This window comes from Capsicum annuum, chromosome 9 (genome assembly GCF_002878395.1).
Source record: "Capsicum annuum cultivar UCD-10X-F1 chromosome 9, UCD10Xv1.1, whole genome shotgun sequence".
In the NCBI taxonomy this organism is placed as follows: domain Eukaryota; kingdom Viridiplantae; phylum Streptophyta; class Magnoliopsida; order Solanales; family Solanaceae; genus Capsicum; species Capsicum annuum.
Genome location: NC_061119.1, coordinates 14,611,066 through 14,628,461, shown reverse-complemented (window position 1 = coordinate 14,628,461; position 17,396 = coordinate 14,611,066). Strand labels below are relative to the sequence as shown.

At 35.5% G+C, this 17,396-nt stretch overlaps 1 protein-coding gene across 1 annotated transcript; it reads right to left on the bottom strand.

Moving 5' to 3' along the window:
- Nucleotides 1-14,578: 14,578 nt before the first annotated feature.
- Nucleotides 14,579-16,802, bottom strand: LOC107842207 (exocyst complex component EXO70H1-like). Its single transcript, XM_047396700.1, has one exon. The coding sequence runs from the start codon at nt 16,712-16,714 to the stop codon at nt 14,801-14,803; it is 1,914 nt and encodes a 637-aa protein (XP_047252656.1). The 5' UTR covers nt 16,715-16,802; the 3' UTR covers nt 14,579-14,800.
- Between the last annotated feature and the right edge of the window lie 594 nt (nt 16,803-17,396).

Below are 17,396 nucleotides of genomic sequence, written 5' to 3'. Positions count from 1 at the left end.
TTGCTCAATAAATTTAATAAATTAGTAAGCATGGAGTTACGTAGCATATGATTTAAATCGGCTCTACCAAGCCTATCAAAAGTTACGTAACTCTGAGCTTATTACCTAATCAAAATAATATGCCCGAGTTAGTGTACAAATCAAAAAAGCCCAAACTGTCAGCTTTTCTGCTGATCACTCTTCTCTAATATAGATGACAAGATATATACTATGCAAAAGTCTACACCATCGCCAGACATGCTTGCCTGGGAGTAATTCTTCAGAAGACATCAACAGATATCTTCAGAAGAATTGCTCCCAGGCAAACATGTCTGGCGACGGTGTAGACTTTTGTATAACAGATATCTTGTCATTTATATTGGAAAAGAGCGATCAACAGAAAGGCTGAGAGATTGAGCTCATTCAATTTGTGCACTAACTCGGTCATATTTTTTTTATAGAGTAATGAGCTTAGAGTTACATAACATTTGATAGGCTTGGTAGAGCCGGTTTAGATCACACGCTACGTAACTCCATGCTTACTAATTTATCAAATTGGTTAAGAAAGATGCATAGAACAACGCTCGATAAAAGTGTGTTGTTCAACTGTTGGGACCACATCTTCAACGTGCATCAACACATTTTGACCTAAAACAAACACAGAGACCCTTTATATTTCCTTTAAGGCTTCTGAAGAAAGTATTCTGAAGGGCTTCTAGAATGCCACAACTTTGAAGGTAGTGTTCCTGATCGAGCTCACAAGAGACGACGAACTCCTTACCAACTTCGAAGATGGCAACGACCAGCTTGAATACAGTATCAACAAGCTGGAGGCAAGTTTGAAAATTATCGGGATTCACATATTATTGTAAGCATCTAATCTTCTCCAAGGAATGTTGAAAGCATGTCAAGGCAAGAAAACACAATCAATTATAACCATATTGCTAAGGAAGTAATGATACTCTATTTGCCTTTCAATCTCATTTGTGGTTCCGATCAGGTCAACGACAGTGGACCTGATCGGAAACACAAACAATAAAGCATGGGATGAAATTTAAAATTCAAAAATTTGTTGCCTTCGCTTAGATTCCTTATTTTAACTACAGTTGCTATTGGAATAAGTTTTCTAGACTTGCTGTACATCATTTCAACCCTCGATGCCCGTGAGGATTCTTTGTTGGTCTTCTCCTATTTTCTATCTAGGTGATAATTCCGACCACGCAGCTCCCTAACAAAGTGTTCAGATGCATTTTTTTTCTTTAAGAGACACAACAAATGAAATTACATTACCAGATACACTTTCATATTTGCACATGATTCAGATCTCGCATCTGTTAAGATAATTTCACCGGCCAGATTCGTTAGAAATTGTATCTATCCTATGTCTCTTCTTTAATTAGCTCTCAGATGATATAGTCTTCCATCAACCACCCATTTTCCTTAGAAAGCATTCTCCTACCGCACATTCTGGCATATAATCATCACCCTGAGCGAGCAATCCAGCCATATAAATTTTGTCCAAGGCAATAATTGTACTGGTTTTTCATTCTTATTAGATGTAGTGCTAAACTTTGAAGGCCTTCTAAGGGTCCAATGCACCCTAAAAGTTAGTCCAATCGCTATTAAATCTCCTTACAATGACACAAAAACTAGATCCCTTCACAATGCTTGACAAATAAACATGAGCAACAACCGACATTAACTCTTAACAGGCTATCTGAACCATATTCATGGTCCCTCTGCCTTATCAGGTCGGACCTACCAAACTTAATTGTAAAATTACAGACATCTTGTTTGAACGATCTATGACTAATCAGTAAAAACATCATTCAAAAAATTAGTGCACTCTGTGTGTGTTTCCACGATAACATTATCAGTAATACCTACCTCCAACATATGAAGTGGTTCTATCTACAAGTAGTTTATTCCTCCGATCCCATCTTTACTGCAACCTCTTGCGATAGTCCATCAAAAGTTGATCAACTGTCAGTTCCTTATATCTACAAAAAAGAGGAAAAAAATTGATGTCACAAAAAGAACATTATCCATCTGTTGCAACAGATGTGGAGTCTATTGCAATAGATGTGGAGTCTGTTGCACCAGATGTGGAGTCTGATGGAATACATCAAACCATTCTTTCTGGTGGTTTTATTTGTTCCAATAGTTTCTCCATTTGTTGCAACATCAACAACAGCATAAACATAAAAAAAAAATATTTGTTCCAAAAACATCATCAACAACAAAAAAGCAACATCCTTTGTTCTAGAACCATCACCAACACCACACCACAAGTTCCAACAACACCAACCCCACCAACAACATCAATAACTGCATCAACAATAATGAAACAAACAAAATACATACAAAAAAATAATACTGCCAACAAGGCTTTTAAACTTCTCCCAACAGATGATTTTTTTCTCATATTGTAAGAAAAATTCGTAGATTATTTATTCAACACTTACAAGTTCCTTAAATTTTTTTAATAAATATGATATGGGTAAATAGTAATTGAATAAAAAAAACAGATGTAAATAACTTGCAAAGAAGAAGAAGAGAATGAAAGAGCAATAATGAATCATACCTTAATATCAAAAAGGGGATCACAACAAAAATTTGAGTTGGGGAAAGATATGGATGGGTTTAGATCCGAAAAGATCTTTATGAGAAGAGAAGAGAAAAGAGAGAAAAAGGTTGTGACCCTAAAGATGAGAGAGAAAAAGATGAGAGTTGAATAAAATAAACTACAGCTGAAGGAAGAGATGAGATAATTTCTATAGATGTATTGTGTGCGTAGACGTGGTGGTTTGCAATATTCATTGATTAATATCCATTAATTTCATTAATAATTTGAGGGGCGCGAGGAAGACTAAGACTACTGACATTGAAAAGACAAGACAAGACAAGACTGCTTTTACCGCCTTTAGTAGTAAGTACTACTACTTGATATTATCTACTCGGACCAGAAGCTTCTTGCTTAAAAATTAAAAAAGAAAAAAAAATTCAAACATATATGTCATCTTTTATAACATATATAAATATCTGTTTAGAAATCCAAACAACTCAGTCATCTGTTACAACAGATATAAATGTCTATTTAAAAATCCCAACAGCTCAGTCATCTGTGATAACAGATGAAAATGTTCATTTGATAATTAATAAAATCAGATATGTCATCTGTTACAATAGATATAAATATTTTTATGAAAATTTCCTATAGCTCAGTCATCTGTCAGAACAAATGCAAATATCTATTTGATAATTAAATCAGATATGTCATCTGTTGCAACATATATGTACCTGTTTAAAAAATTTCAACAGCTTAGTCGTTTGTTGCAACAGATTTTATTGTAATTGATTTAGGTGGAACTAGGGATGAATGAATGAGCTCGCAGGGTCAACTACGAATTCAATTGAGTCTTTGTAATTGCATGGCATTGGTATTGCGTTCATCCTGACCCAAGTCATCGATCGATCACTCTGAGTTGAAATGAGTTCTCATCAACTCAATGTTAGGATAGTGATAGTACCTAAGTTGATTTAGGTGAAACTAGGGATGAATGAATGAGCTCGCAGGGTCAACTACAAATCCAATTGAGTCTTTACAATTGTATGGCATTGGTATTACATTCATACCGATCCGAGTCGTCGATCGATCACTTTGAGTTGAAATGAGTTCTCATCAACTCAATATTAGGATAGTGATAGTACCTAAGTTGATTTAGGTGGAACTAGGGATGAATGAATGAGCTCGCAGGGTCAACTAAAAATCTAATCGGGTCTTTGCAATTGCATGGCATTAGTATTGTATTCATCCCGACTCGAGTCGTCGATCGATCACTCTGAGTTGAAATGAGTTCTCATCAACTCAATGTTAGGATAATGATAGTACCTAAGTTGATTTAGGTGGAACTAGGGATGAATGAATGAGCTCACAAGGTTAACTACAAATCCAATCGATTCTTTGTAATTGCATGGCGTTGGTATTGCGTTCATCCCGACCTGAGTTGTCGATAGATCACTCTGAGTTGAAATGAATTCTCATCAACTCAATGTTAGGATAGTGATAGTACCTAAGTTGATTTAGGTGGAACTAGGGATGAATGAATGAGCTCAAAGGGTCAACTACAAAACCAATCGAGTCTTTGCAATTGCATAGCGTTGGTATTGCGTTCATCCTGACCCGAGTTGTCGATCGATCACTCTGAGTTGAAATGAGTTCTCATCAACTCAATATTTTAAAAACTATATCTTTTAAAAATTTTAAAATTAATTAAAATCAATTCGGACCAAATTAGTAATTTCAAAACTTGTTATTCTTTTCCAAAATTACAAATCAACCCATACAAATCATCCATTTGCGCGAAAAACTTTTCATTTCAAATCTTAAGTTCTCTCTCTTCTCTCTCTTTCTCTCTCGAGATGTCCTCTCCCCCGCAATAATACAAACAACAACTACTCAATATATTGCTCAACCCTTCAAAACAAGTCGATTTTCTTTCCATTTACGACTACATATAGTTGGTTTTTTCGACTTCATTCCCGCTTGTATCCATTGTTTTATCTATCTTCGTATGTAACAGAGTTCGAAAAGAGTTGTACATTTGTTCTTTATTCTAAAAAATAGGGCTTTTTAGTTAATGATAAAAAAGAAGACTTTTAGTTAAATTATCTTCGAGAATGGGTTAACAATTTTGAGTTTTGATGCTAAAAAAGTAGGAAGCACCCGAGAAAATCCTAGGTTTTCTCTCAGTGTTTTGTTGATTGTCGTGGTATTGTTGGATGGTGTTTGTGGTGTTGTTGGTGGCTGTTGTTGGTGGTGTTGGTATTTGTGTTTTTTGGTAGTGGTATCGGTGGTCTTGGTGTTGGTATTGGTGGCTTTGGTGGTGGTCTTGGTGGCATTGGTTGTGGTGGTGGTGGTCCATTTGTTGCAACGGGTGGAAGATCTATTGGGAGATATTAAACAGGTCTTCAAACAGATTTCCCATCTGTTCCAACTGATGGGTTATCCGTTGGAGTATTTTCTTGTAATGTGGCATAGAATAATTTATTGAAATTTCTCCACCTGTTACAACAGGTGGAATATCTGTGGGGAGATATTAAATAGGTCTTCAAACAGATTCAGGTTCCCCATCCTAACTGATGGGTTGTCCGTTGGAGTATTTTTTTTTTGTTGTGGTAAGAATAATTTATTGAAATTTGTCTCACCTTTTTTTAAAAAATTATGCAGACATCAAATGCAATGTATTTTTTATTTTTCTTTTATTTGTAGTTAAAAGATGTCTTCCAAAAGAAAAAAAACTGAAAGAGGAGAAAGTGGATCAACTTTCGATCACCAAACAAAAAAGTCTAGAGTACAAATAGATTCGGAGGAACTTCCAGAACAATCTCAGTCAGGGAAAAATGAAGCCGAGGAAAGTGATAACTCCTTCTCACCAATGGGGCGTGAAATAATATCGAAATTCCAGCATGATTTTGTCAAAACTATTAGTATTGACAAGTTTTGAGTTGCGATGCAGATGAATAACCCTAATGCAGTATTTGGTGATCTTGTTCTTAAATATCAGTTGGGGAAACCTTTTGACAAACTTAGGAGTATTATGAAGTAGGAAAACATAGATGGACTTTTTAAGAAGAGCTGTTTTGCACACTTTCTTGAGCTGTTTGGTTTCCGCCCTCTCCGTTTCCCAATGATCATGGTATATGGCCTTCTCAAGTGCAGGATCGTGTATGTGAGGGATGATGGAGGTCCGAAGGAGGGCATAAATAAGATGGATGAAGTTTGGATCAACTACTTTGGCATGCCGGTTTGTTTTGGATTGAAAGAGTTTGCCATTGTGACGGGCTTGAGATGCGATCATCCAATAGAACCTGCCATTAAGAAAACACCCCTACAAAGGGTCCAAAAAACATAAGGTTAAAAAAGATGGATTGTTGGGCATTGTTGGACCTAGCTACAAAGTGAATGATTTGATAGCGGATCTCAAGAATAAAGACATACCAAAGCATTACAGGGAGAAATCATGCTTAGTTTGGTTTGTCCATTCCATTTTATTGGCAAAAGACGTTAAGAAAGTCATAGAACATGATTTATTGGTGCTTGCTGATGATTTTGGGAAATTCAACGATAATTCCTAGGGCTACGATAGCTACTACTTGACTGTCAAATATTTACTAAAAGAGCTAAAGCCAAAGACTACCACATTATACGGCTTTCCTTGGGCTTTCATGGTAAAATTGATCACTATTTTTACTCATTCATTAATTTATATTGAATATACTTGTGAAATTTTTTTTGCTTGCTTCCTGTTTAAAATTTTTAGGCTTGGGCATGTGAAGTCATTCCTCCCCTCCTAAAGCATTTCACGAATTACCCGGATAAGGTTTCTCATCAAAGGATCCTTAGATGGTTGGCTGTAGTAGAGAGCAGCAAAAAAAATATTAACGAGACTGATCTATTTAACCCTTCGGATGATACAGTATATCTTTTTTCAACTAAAATAATTTGCCTCAAAGAAAGATATTGAAACAGATGTTCCATCTGTTGCAACAGATTACCCATCAACTGCAACTGGTGCAACAGATGGATAATCTATTACAACAGACGATCCATATTTCACAATAGATTAACCATATGTTGCTCTGTTCTCTGAACCCTACTCAACAGATTACCCATCTACTGTAAATTATGCAACAGATGGGTATTCTGATGCAACATATTATCAATTTGTTTCAACATACAGATAAGCTGTTGCGGTAACTAGATCGTCTGTTGCATAAGTTGGCTGTGTTAACATAACCCGAGCCCCATGTAACCCAACTGACTGCAAATTATTATTATATGATTTAAATTTCTCCTATCATTTTTTTATAGGTTGTGCATCCTTGGATTGTGCATACCATTGATGAGCTTGGGATGACTTTTTTTCTTACTCTGGCTTTTGTTGATACAAAAGAAGACCCAAAAGTGGAGTTAATAAATAAGAAATTGGATGGAGAAACATCAATAAGAAAAGCACTTAGGCAAGGTCAGTCTAATATTGAAGCTCTTCACGACCATACTCAAACTACAACAGATCCGGGTGCTTTTTCTGGGGGTGTTGCTGGTAGAGTTATTTGTGATGGTGGCAACCATCCTGCTGCTGCTTCTGCTGCCAGTCGTGATTATGAGCATATTGGTGCTCAGTAACAAATAAATATGTTTGAAAACACCCCTTGCATAGGTCCTCTCTCTCACCCCTACACCGGTTTATTCCACCCTTACAGTGGTCCCCCTCACCCCTCTTCACCCCCATGTTCTTATTGCAAATACAAATTGTGTAAGGACAAAGAGGATAAACTCCTCGACAAGCTAGAGGCTATTGCTGAAGTGGTTGAGGAGTTAAAATCTAGGAGGAGTGTCATACTATCCAATGAGGTGAGGGAGCCATGCACTCTTACAGTGGAGGTTAGGAGGAAGAGAAGAAAAATTAGACAAATTCTCTCCGTTCTGAAATCAGCAAAAATTACAACTCCCCTCTCTCCAACAGCTGTTGAATTTCAGGGGCCGCCAAAGAAAGTGGACATATTCATGGTGCTTGGCAAGGAGAAAAAGAAGGAACTGGAAGAATTTATCAAGATGAAGGTTCAAAAAGAATACACCATGCATTCATTTGCCGCCAAAGACTTCTCGAATATGACAAATATATGCGTGTGGTACGAGGACAAGGTAAGTTTACTTTTGCTAACCTACCCTTCCAATCTACTCCATGAAAAAGAATCTACGTAGAAGATGTGTAATCTATTGTGAAAACTTGGTATTCTGTTGCAACATAATACATATCTATTGCATAAGTTGCGTTGACTGGGTAATATGTGAATTGATTCAGAGAACCCTCTGCATCGGATTCTTTCGACTGTGTTTTTATTCTTTACAATTACTAACCTATTTAAAAATTATCTTCTTATTCCACAGTATGTTGATGAAATTCTCTGCCTCATGGGGGGCAGGCAATTACCATACCCGGATGCTTATGATGCTGCCGATAGGATAATGGACCTCAATTTCTACAATAATTTCAAGGATAGGTACGCTAAACTCTGTAAAATAGCTGATTCAGGTGGCCCGGGATTTGATCAGTTAGTTTCTACATTTCAATGGGATGAAAAAGCGATTAAATATGTTAGAGGGAAGAGTCTATATCCACACGGCAGGAGCTGGACCAAGGCAAAGAGAATTCTTGCAGTCATGAACGTAGATGTCACCCATTTTCTCACTGTTGAGATACTACTATATGAGAAAAAGATTAAGGTTTATGACTGAAACTTACCTGTGTTTAGCAAGAAGACGTTTTTAACCCACATGCAGCCACTCTTGAAGTTGTTGATGCAAAGTAAGCTGATGGATCATTTGCCGGCTGAAGTCTTGGCGAAGGAATCATGGATTTTTGAAGGTCGAAATAAAAAAATACAACCAGTGCAGTGTGCGGGCCGTACTCACTTGCATACATCGAGTATTTGCTGACCGACACACAAATGACTGGTGTGTGCGATGCCGTTGTGGGAAAGATGCAATGGGTCTGGGCATATGCGGTACTAAATAAATGGTTAGAGCCCGTGTATAAAAAATAATATGTACAAAGACAGAGACGAACACGATAACAAATTTTCATTTCAAGCCAATTCACTATACATGTAGTGGCAATAATTTTTATCTCTGGTAAAGTTGAATTTTTATAATGCAACAGATTTTATATCTGTCGTAACAGATATAGTACCTGTTGTGACAGATTGATTATCTATTGGAATAGGTTGGTCATCTGTTGCGTTATGCAAATATTCCCTATTTGCCTATCGTAATAGATTTATAATCTGTTGCAACATATAACTTATCTGTTGCAACTAATCGGTAATCTGTTGGAGCAAATAAAAAAAGTAGGAAGACATGTTATATAATTTCCAGCAGATGACCTACGTGTTGCATCTTATGTTGCAACATATGTCTAAATTTGTCTGATAAGATAAGTCGTCTGTTACAGCAGATGTATTATCTCTTGTGATATTTGAATCTAGTACTCCATTTCAATTAATATGTTCAAAACTCAGAATTAATTATATTCATAGACAGAATAAAATAAATCGAAGCCTTCGAAAATTACATGAAATAACTCAACAAATAAATAAAATGTAAAAAAAATCATTATGGGTACAAACGATCTACTCTACAAATAAATCAACAAGTTAAACCAAGGAGGATAGGTTATTACATTGATGGACTCAAGCTATAAAGATCTAATCAATATGGACAAGTTGTTCTTCATCCAGTGCTATGGAATTCGGCTTTGGTCATCGTGGATCTTTAACGTCAGTTGCATACGGCTTCTGAGCTTTCGCTTCTCCATATTTCTATAAAAGAGCAGCATATATTTTATGGAGTAATCCGGCATCAAGTCCATCATTTGGAACTTGTAATCCATCGCTCAAATACTCGGCATAGCCGGCAACAAAAGGACCACAATCCCTGTGTTATAAAAAAACAGATAATCCATATCTTGCAGATCATGCAAGCGTTGTGAAATTTTTGAAATGAAACTAAATCATGACACTTAAACTTACAGTTTACCAATGGTTTGTTGAGCAATTTCATCAACATATTGTACATCAAACGGATTAGCCATTTTATCCCGATATACTTCAATCGTCGATCAATCAGTACGAACCTTTTGATCTTAAAAGCCACTCATATCAAGGTAAGTAGACAATATTTTAGCCATCTTTTATATCTCAGACGACGGCCCAAAATGTTGCCTTCGCGACATCGAGTCATAAACTCAGATACACCTCTCTTTTAGAACGACGACAGCCAACACCCAATGGAATTGATCACCACAATTGATAGGGCTGTACACTTCATCGACCAAATGCCAAGGTAAGCCAGCCGGAATTCTAAAACCTTTGATGATGTTGATTAAGCATTCCTCATTTTGGGAAACTTCTGGCTGCTATTGACAATACCTATCGTAGGCATTATTGATGTAACTTTGTACAAATAATTGCCTGTTGTGTATCTGTATTGTTCTTATGTTTAAAACTTGGCCTTCTTTCGGAGGTAGTAAAAAATAACATCGATGTGCTGCACATATTATCAAATATTTCGAATTACGTGATGAAAAAATCAATACGCAGATGCAATTAAATAAAGTATTAATAAATAGTAATATGTATGGCATTTAAACCTTATCATTCCAGCAAGTTTGGGGCTGTGACATCAAATAGAACCAATTCTTTATCCCGGGATGTGCAACAACAAAGTTGAACATATCAAAACCAAGACTCGATTCGTTCACTTTATAGCGCTCGTCATTTTGTTTTCTACATGATGATTTATATGTGTTAATGTCAGGTTCTTACAACAAGAATTGTATAAACCAATATCCATAAAATTGATTCATGTACCTGCCGGCATGATGCTTTAACAGCTCATCAGCAATTCATTCTGAATAGTCGTTGATTAACTGTGCTAGTTTTTTTGGAGCATATTTTGAGATGTTGCACCCTTCAAAAGGGTAATTCTTTCATTCTCCCAAACTGACAGGCTTCATTTTTTCTTCATCTTTGGAAGCAGTTGATGGATTATCAACTGTCGTATTATAATATTCTGCAGTAGCTGTGACATCTACCTGGAAAGCTAAAATTATTAGTGCTAAGTAGTGATATACAACTGATTTTCTATCTGTTGCAACAGATGAGTCTTATATTGCATCAGATGGATTATCTTTTGGAAAAAATTCAAACAGATAAATCAGAGCAGTATGATAATTTCGAACAGATAACCCATCTGTTACAACATAAGACTCATCTGTTGAAACAGATAATGAATCTGATGCAACAGGTTAGACAACAGTTACAACAGATGTATATATCTATTTGATAATTTTTAACAGATGTATCATCTATTGAAACAGATATATGTTTGTTTGTTTTATGGAACAGATGATGTACATTCACTTTCTTCAGATCATGCTGCTCTTCTATGGCCCTTGCACACTGAACATCGGTGCAAGACAAAGACAGAGGCATTGCAATCTTACCTTTTTTTTATGATTGATGATGTCTTGGAAGTGTCTTTTCTTCTCCTCTTAGCTGCCTTAATCTCTAGTAGAGTGTCTGGATATGAAATCCTCTTTGATGGAATGACACTTCTCTTAGATGTCATTTTCTTTACAGAAGTAGTTAGTGCATTAATAGCATTAATCACGCCATCGTGTTTCGCCTTGCAGTTTTGACATTTGCATGAAGAACACTCGCTAGATATGGCGAAATCTGAAGAAAAATTTGTAAAACCATTATGATCATAATCATAATGGCTTGTTGTTTCAAAAACTATAAGAGGAGCATCATTAGCCCCACCCTCCAAAATTGTTTTTCTTGTGATGGCTGTTGCTCCAAACAATTCCATTTTTATTTCATCAACGACCTTAGGGTCTGATAAAATTTGTACAGACCATAAAGTAAGAAAAAATGTCATCTTCAACTCTCAGTTGGTCAGAACAAGTCACGGATGGACAATCTAAAATAAATCAATACATATATTAAGAATGATGATGAAATCATTTAATCATTAATTAAAATAAAAACTTGATTAGAATTGGACTTACTGCTATCTTGGGGGGATTGAAAAGATCAAAAAATTTTGCATTTTTACCTGTTTTTGCTGACAACCATCTCAGAATTCTTGGACAGGAAACTTCTTCCAGGTAGTTCACTTATTGTCTCAAATAAGGAATGACTTTAAATGTCAAGCCTATAACATAATGCCAATAAATCAAAAGCATTATTGAATAAAACAATGATGAATCATATCATGATAAAAGAAATATTTACCATGAAGGCCCCTAGAAAACCACATAAGTTGACTGTTTTTGGCGTTAATGGAGTCAAAAAATATTCGAAAGTCATTTTGAAGCTTTCATAACCCTAAGGATAGCTGTTAAATGACTCAAGATTCTCACAGAGATTTATTAAATCGAGGCTTATGTTGTTGTTAACGTCTCTCGCCCAAAGAACATTATGTACAAACCAAACCAAGAACAATAATTGATTGTGCTTCTTTGAAAGTCCTTTACCTTTCAACGCTTCAATCAGATTTTTATTTTTGAAGATTGGATCAACAATGGACACCAGGTCATCACGATCACTCGACTTGCTTTTTCCCTTTTTGGGTGTGCGGGGTGCTTTTTTTTGGGTCAGAGTAGGTATAACTTGATAAGGAGAAGAAGGATAGTATTTTAGTCCGGTAATTATGGAAAACTCCTCCCAACCAAAACAAACAGGCATGCCTTAGTAATTTATCCATACCTCATCCATCTTATCTTTGTTTTCATACATAAACCTGCGCTTGAGAAGATCATATACCATTTTCATCTGGAAACGAGCATTGTTGTCCTCCGGCAGATCAAGATATTGCCCAAAGCAGCTTTCCCTGAAATAAGAATCCAATTTTTGTTCTCGAAGTATTTTTCTGAAGGTGTCAAAAGATTTTCCCATGACTGACTTAACCACAAGATCACCCGTTAAATCTGTGGCACCATCGCACTGCATTCTCACATGATAACAATCAATGCTGAAGGTTTTGACTAACTCTTCGACGAAAGGGCTATTAGCATTTGGATCATATCTTTTGAAAGATTCGTCCTCCCCGTGTTCATTATCTTCTGCTCCTGATTGAGATAACCCTTGTAAAACAAGCTCATAGAGTGGTAGATATAGCTGAGCTGCTGCACTTGTTCCTTTACTTGGACTTGATTCGATTTCTTTTCTTTTGGGAGCCATGTTATCTTAAATTAACAGGAACATAACATAGATTATAATTGATTAATGTATAACAATAATATAACAGTTACAACAGACAACTAATCTGTCGCACCAGGTATGTTATCTGTTGCAACAGATAACCGACCTGTTGCAACATATGAGTAAATCATTGGAAAAACTAAAAATAGTCCTAATCTGTTGCAAAATGAAGAGTAAACTGTTGGAAAGAATAAAAACAGATCAGTAATCAGTTATCTGTTAGATCAATATTATTTAGATTTCTTCCAAATAGAAAAGTCGTTTGTTGCAACAGATGAATGATCTGTTAGATTGTTCACCTGTTAGATCAGATTTTCATAGTTGCATAAGATTTTTCATCTGTTGCATCAGATTTTCATCTGTTGCATCATATGTTTCATCTATTACATCAGATATTTCAACTATTGCAATACTATTTCTACCAAGACAAATAACAAATCAACCCAGCAACACCAACATATTACACACACACACACGCACACACTAAGAACATCAACTGTGACTAAAAATCACCAACAAATTCGAATTAATAGTACGACAACAAGAAGAAGAAATTCCAGAAATTAGGATTTTATTCAGTCCATATTTCAATACCAGAAGAGTAGTTGACTCAAGTTCTTCTATTTCTTCATAATTTTTTACCTGTGAAAAAAGAAATGGGAGGATGAAAAACTCGAAGTTATTGTCGCCGGAGAAGTATTCATGTCAATTGACGGTTGAAATTCAAAAAGGAACTCGCCTGACTATTTGTCGCCGGAGGTTGAAGGGAGAAACTTTGCAGAACTGTTGGTTGGGAGAGAGTTGAGAGAAGCTGGAGAGAGAGGAGAGAGTGGTTAATTTGGATTGAAGAGGGGTGTGGGTTGGGTTGATTTGTATTTTTGAAAAAATTAAAAAGTTTTGAAAATATTAATCAAGTCAACAATTAACTTAATCAAGTATTCTAATGATGTTTGACCCTATCTGTTAGTCAATGTCACCAATCCTTCATTCAAAACTTAAAAGACACCTTTCCTTCAATTTTCTCAAGTTGCTTGGTCTTTTCAAAAATATTATTAAATAATTTATGTTAAATCTTTTAAAAGTAATATATTTTTAAAGAATCCGACAACGATGTGGCTACATTTTTGGAGAGATGCGTGGGTCTTTGTTACTCATCTTGCAAGTATGTCTTAGTACAAATTCTTGAACGTGGGGCCCATGAAGGTTCTCATGCTATCAATTAACATAGGGCAAACAACTTAACTTTTGATAGTTTCGAGTTTAATAAGAGAAAATTTTAATATTTTGCATAATAACTGAAAATCTTAATTTTGGGTTTGTTGAGATATATAATTAGCTCTTGATGCATTGAGTAAAAATATATTTTTTTCTTCGTAAAGAAATATAATTAGCTATCAAATATTTTTTCTGATGCATAATACATCTAACAAATATATATTTTTTCTTTTTGTGAAGATGCATAATTAGTTTGGAATATATTTTTTTTCAAATTTGAATTTATCGAGATACATGATTATCTCCCGATACATCCAACGAAGATACATGCATTTTTGGCTAGAATATCAACTATTTGATTAGCTTTCATGAAGATGAATAATTGAATATATATGGTTATAATTTATAGTATCACAAAGGGATATTGTTGAAAATGGATTGTTATCATTAATACTGATAGCAACATATATAATCTGCATATACCAATTTGGAAACTTAATTATCTCCAAATTACTCCAAAATCCAAACATATATGTTTGTTTCTCATGGCAAAGAAGCTATATACATTACAAAACTCACTTATTAGTATTTCTCCATCTACAATAATATCTGGGATTTTGAATTCCAAAATTTGTGAAATATTCTTTTCTGCTCATTTTAAACATACCAAAAACTCTACAATTTATACACCTTTTAACATGAGTCATATTTCATGTATCACACATAATTACAACAGATAACAAAAAGGAATTAAGCAACTGCTATATATTTTTTTTCACCGCAATAGTGATGGGGATGACTCAACTGTCGATGAACTTCCCGATTCAACCGGCCCAAAAAACAAATCGGACAAGTGATGTCCTACATCCTCCGGAGAAAATCTAACCACGTGACTAGAATGTCTCTCTTTTAGTATTGCATCTCTATGTTTATTGTAGAACTCTCTATAAACAGGAAGTATTTTCCTCGCGATGGACACTTTCAAATCATCACGGAGTTTAGTATTTGGTACGACGCATACTGATTGCTTCCGGTAAGCTTGCTCGAATGCCGAGTTGAATCTCTTGAAAACCTCCTTCACTTGTTGTGGAGTCATCGAGGCGTTCGGATCATGCTGGAGGGATTCAATAACATGGCTCCATCCTAACCGCTCATAATTTAACGCAAACTTTTTGATTTTTCCCTCTTGTTTTGATATCCAATTTTCACCTAACAAATACTTGAGATTCGATGAACGGACTTTTACGACGATGTACTGGAGATTGTTAGCTAAGAAGAGGTACGCAAGGGACACTTCCTTGTAGTGCTTCGCTTTGGCATCGAGTTTACAAAAAAGAATTAGAATCAACCATGCAAATCGGAGTGAGATCGCCGGTGCCGGAGACTCATCGGAATCAGCAATACCAAAGTATGATTCCGGCAATGAACCTTTAGCCGGAGGAAGAGATTCTCCCAGGATATCTGAGAGTACGTTGCTGTAATCGGCAAGTAAAATGATGTAATTCATTGCGTCAATGACAAGAGGATGGATTCCCCCACCAGCAATTATGGTCTTTGATGATTCCTTCAGTAGAGAAATTTCGAACTCAGACAATGCCGTCCTTATAGACTCGCCGAGCTTGACGAGTGATGTCAATGCTTGAGATCGAAGAACGGATTCTGAATCAAAGGAAAATGTAGCTTCAATGCCAGCCCAGTGTTCGACAATGGAAGTGTACATATCGAGTAGACGGAACACTTTTTCTGGTGACTTCTTACTGTTTTTCACTACAATTTCTGGGAAACTGAAGAGAGTCATGGCTCCATCTTTTGAAATTTCAGTAAAACATGACTCTCTGATTGCATCATTGGATGCGAATACGTAATCGGAGAGAATCCTCTCTCCGTTGAACAATGTTTTCATGGCTACATCGACCGCGTTAAGCCAATCCTTGATCTTCATATCCATAACTTCCCAACGCATTTTATGAACTTGCGATGAACTCATCAATTTCTCGACACCGAGTCTATAAATAGCTTCATCAATGATAGATTTACGCATAACTTTGTAAATCTTCAAGCACTCTAACGTATAGCCAGTAGAGATCATGCACTCAGCTATCAATCTCAAATCTATCATTACAACATTTGAAAAATCTTCAACTTCAGAAATTGATTCACCGGCAACTGCTACACGATCATCATCATTATCCTCAATATCAAACTCAGAAGTGCTCGATCGAATACTTATTGAAGTACGTGAAGACACAATGGATATAGATTCAGGATCCAAATGCGCTCTATTTATTGATAGAATCTGATAAAACTCCTTCTGAAGTCTCTTCATTGCAATTTGCATCAGAGCTTGAGCACGAATAAGCTTATCAGATTGCGAATTCTCAGTTGCATGAAAATGCATCGCCTTGTGTAAATTGTTCACCACCTTGATGAAATTCTTGGCTTCTTTTCTGTTCTCATAGAACAAAGAAGTCACCTTAGCAAAAGTAGTAGTGTCAGGATCCCATTTCGTGATCATCGGCTCCGCCATCTCAATAGTCCGATCGATCACTGCTTCTGAAAAACTTGGCCGTGAAGGAGAATACGCGAAGCGCGAAGGAGAAGAGAATTGTGAAGTAGATGGAGAAGTAATATCAACTGTAGGATGTTTAGGAGAAAACCAATTAAGAGTTCTCATGCCTTTTCTCGGCATTTTGGTATTATCTGTATCGAAATTATATGTTTCAAATGTTGAGAGTGAAATTATCAAAATTTTGAGTATTTTGGATTATGATTTTTGGATGAAGAAGAAAGAATTATAATGGTTTTTCATGGGGTAAGAAGGGGTATATATAGAGGGAAAATGTGAGGGGCTCAAATTGTATTGGACTCTTATGAGTCAGAAATAAACACACGTATAGGAGGAATATTAGTTAGGAGTTTGAATTATTCAAAAAAGTATTATTATTATTATTATTATTATTATTATTATTATTATTATTATTATTCACACGTTGCTTTAACAACAAGAAGTTTTGAATTATTCATACATTCACATTTCTATAGTTTTCCTGTTGCTTATTAGTTATAAAATGTCCTAATTCAACGTATTTAAGTTTAAGCTATTGAAATGATCTAGAAATTACCTTAACTTGGAATTTATTTAACCTAAAACAAAAGAGCTGTATAAATAAATAATTCAATAGGAACTTCACCAAATGAAATCTACTAAGGTGTTTTTAGAGGAAATAGGGCAAAAAAAGGTTACGTTATTGGTAAGTACATACTGTATAGTATAATATACTTGGTGGACTTTGACTTTTGACATTTTAATTTTTAATCATCAATTTGAGATGTTGAAAAAAATAATTATGTTAGAATAAGATATTTATTTT

Bases quoted from the DNA above. Each gene is read 5' to 3' on its own strand.
- LOC107842207 (XM_047396700.1), bottom strand. From the start codon at position 16,714: ATGCCGAGAAAAGGCATGAGAACTCTTAATTGGTTTTCTCCTAAACAT.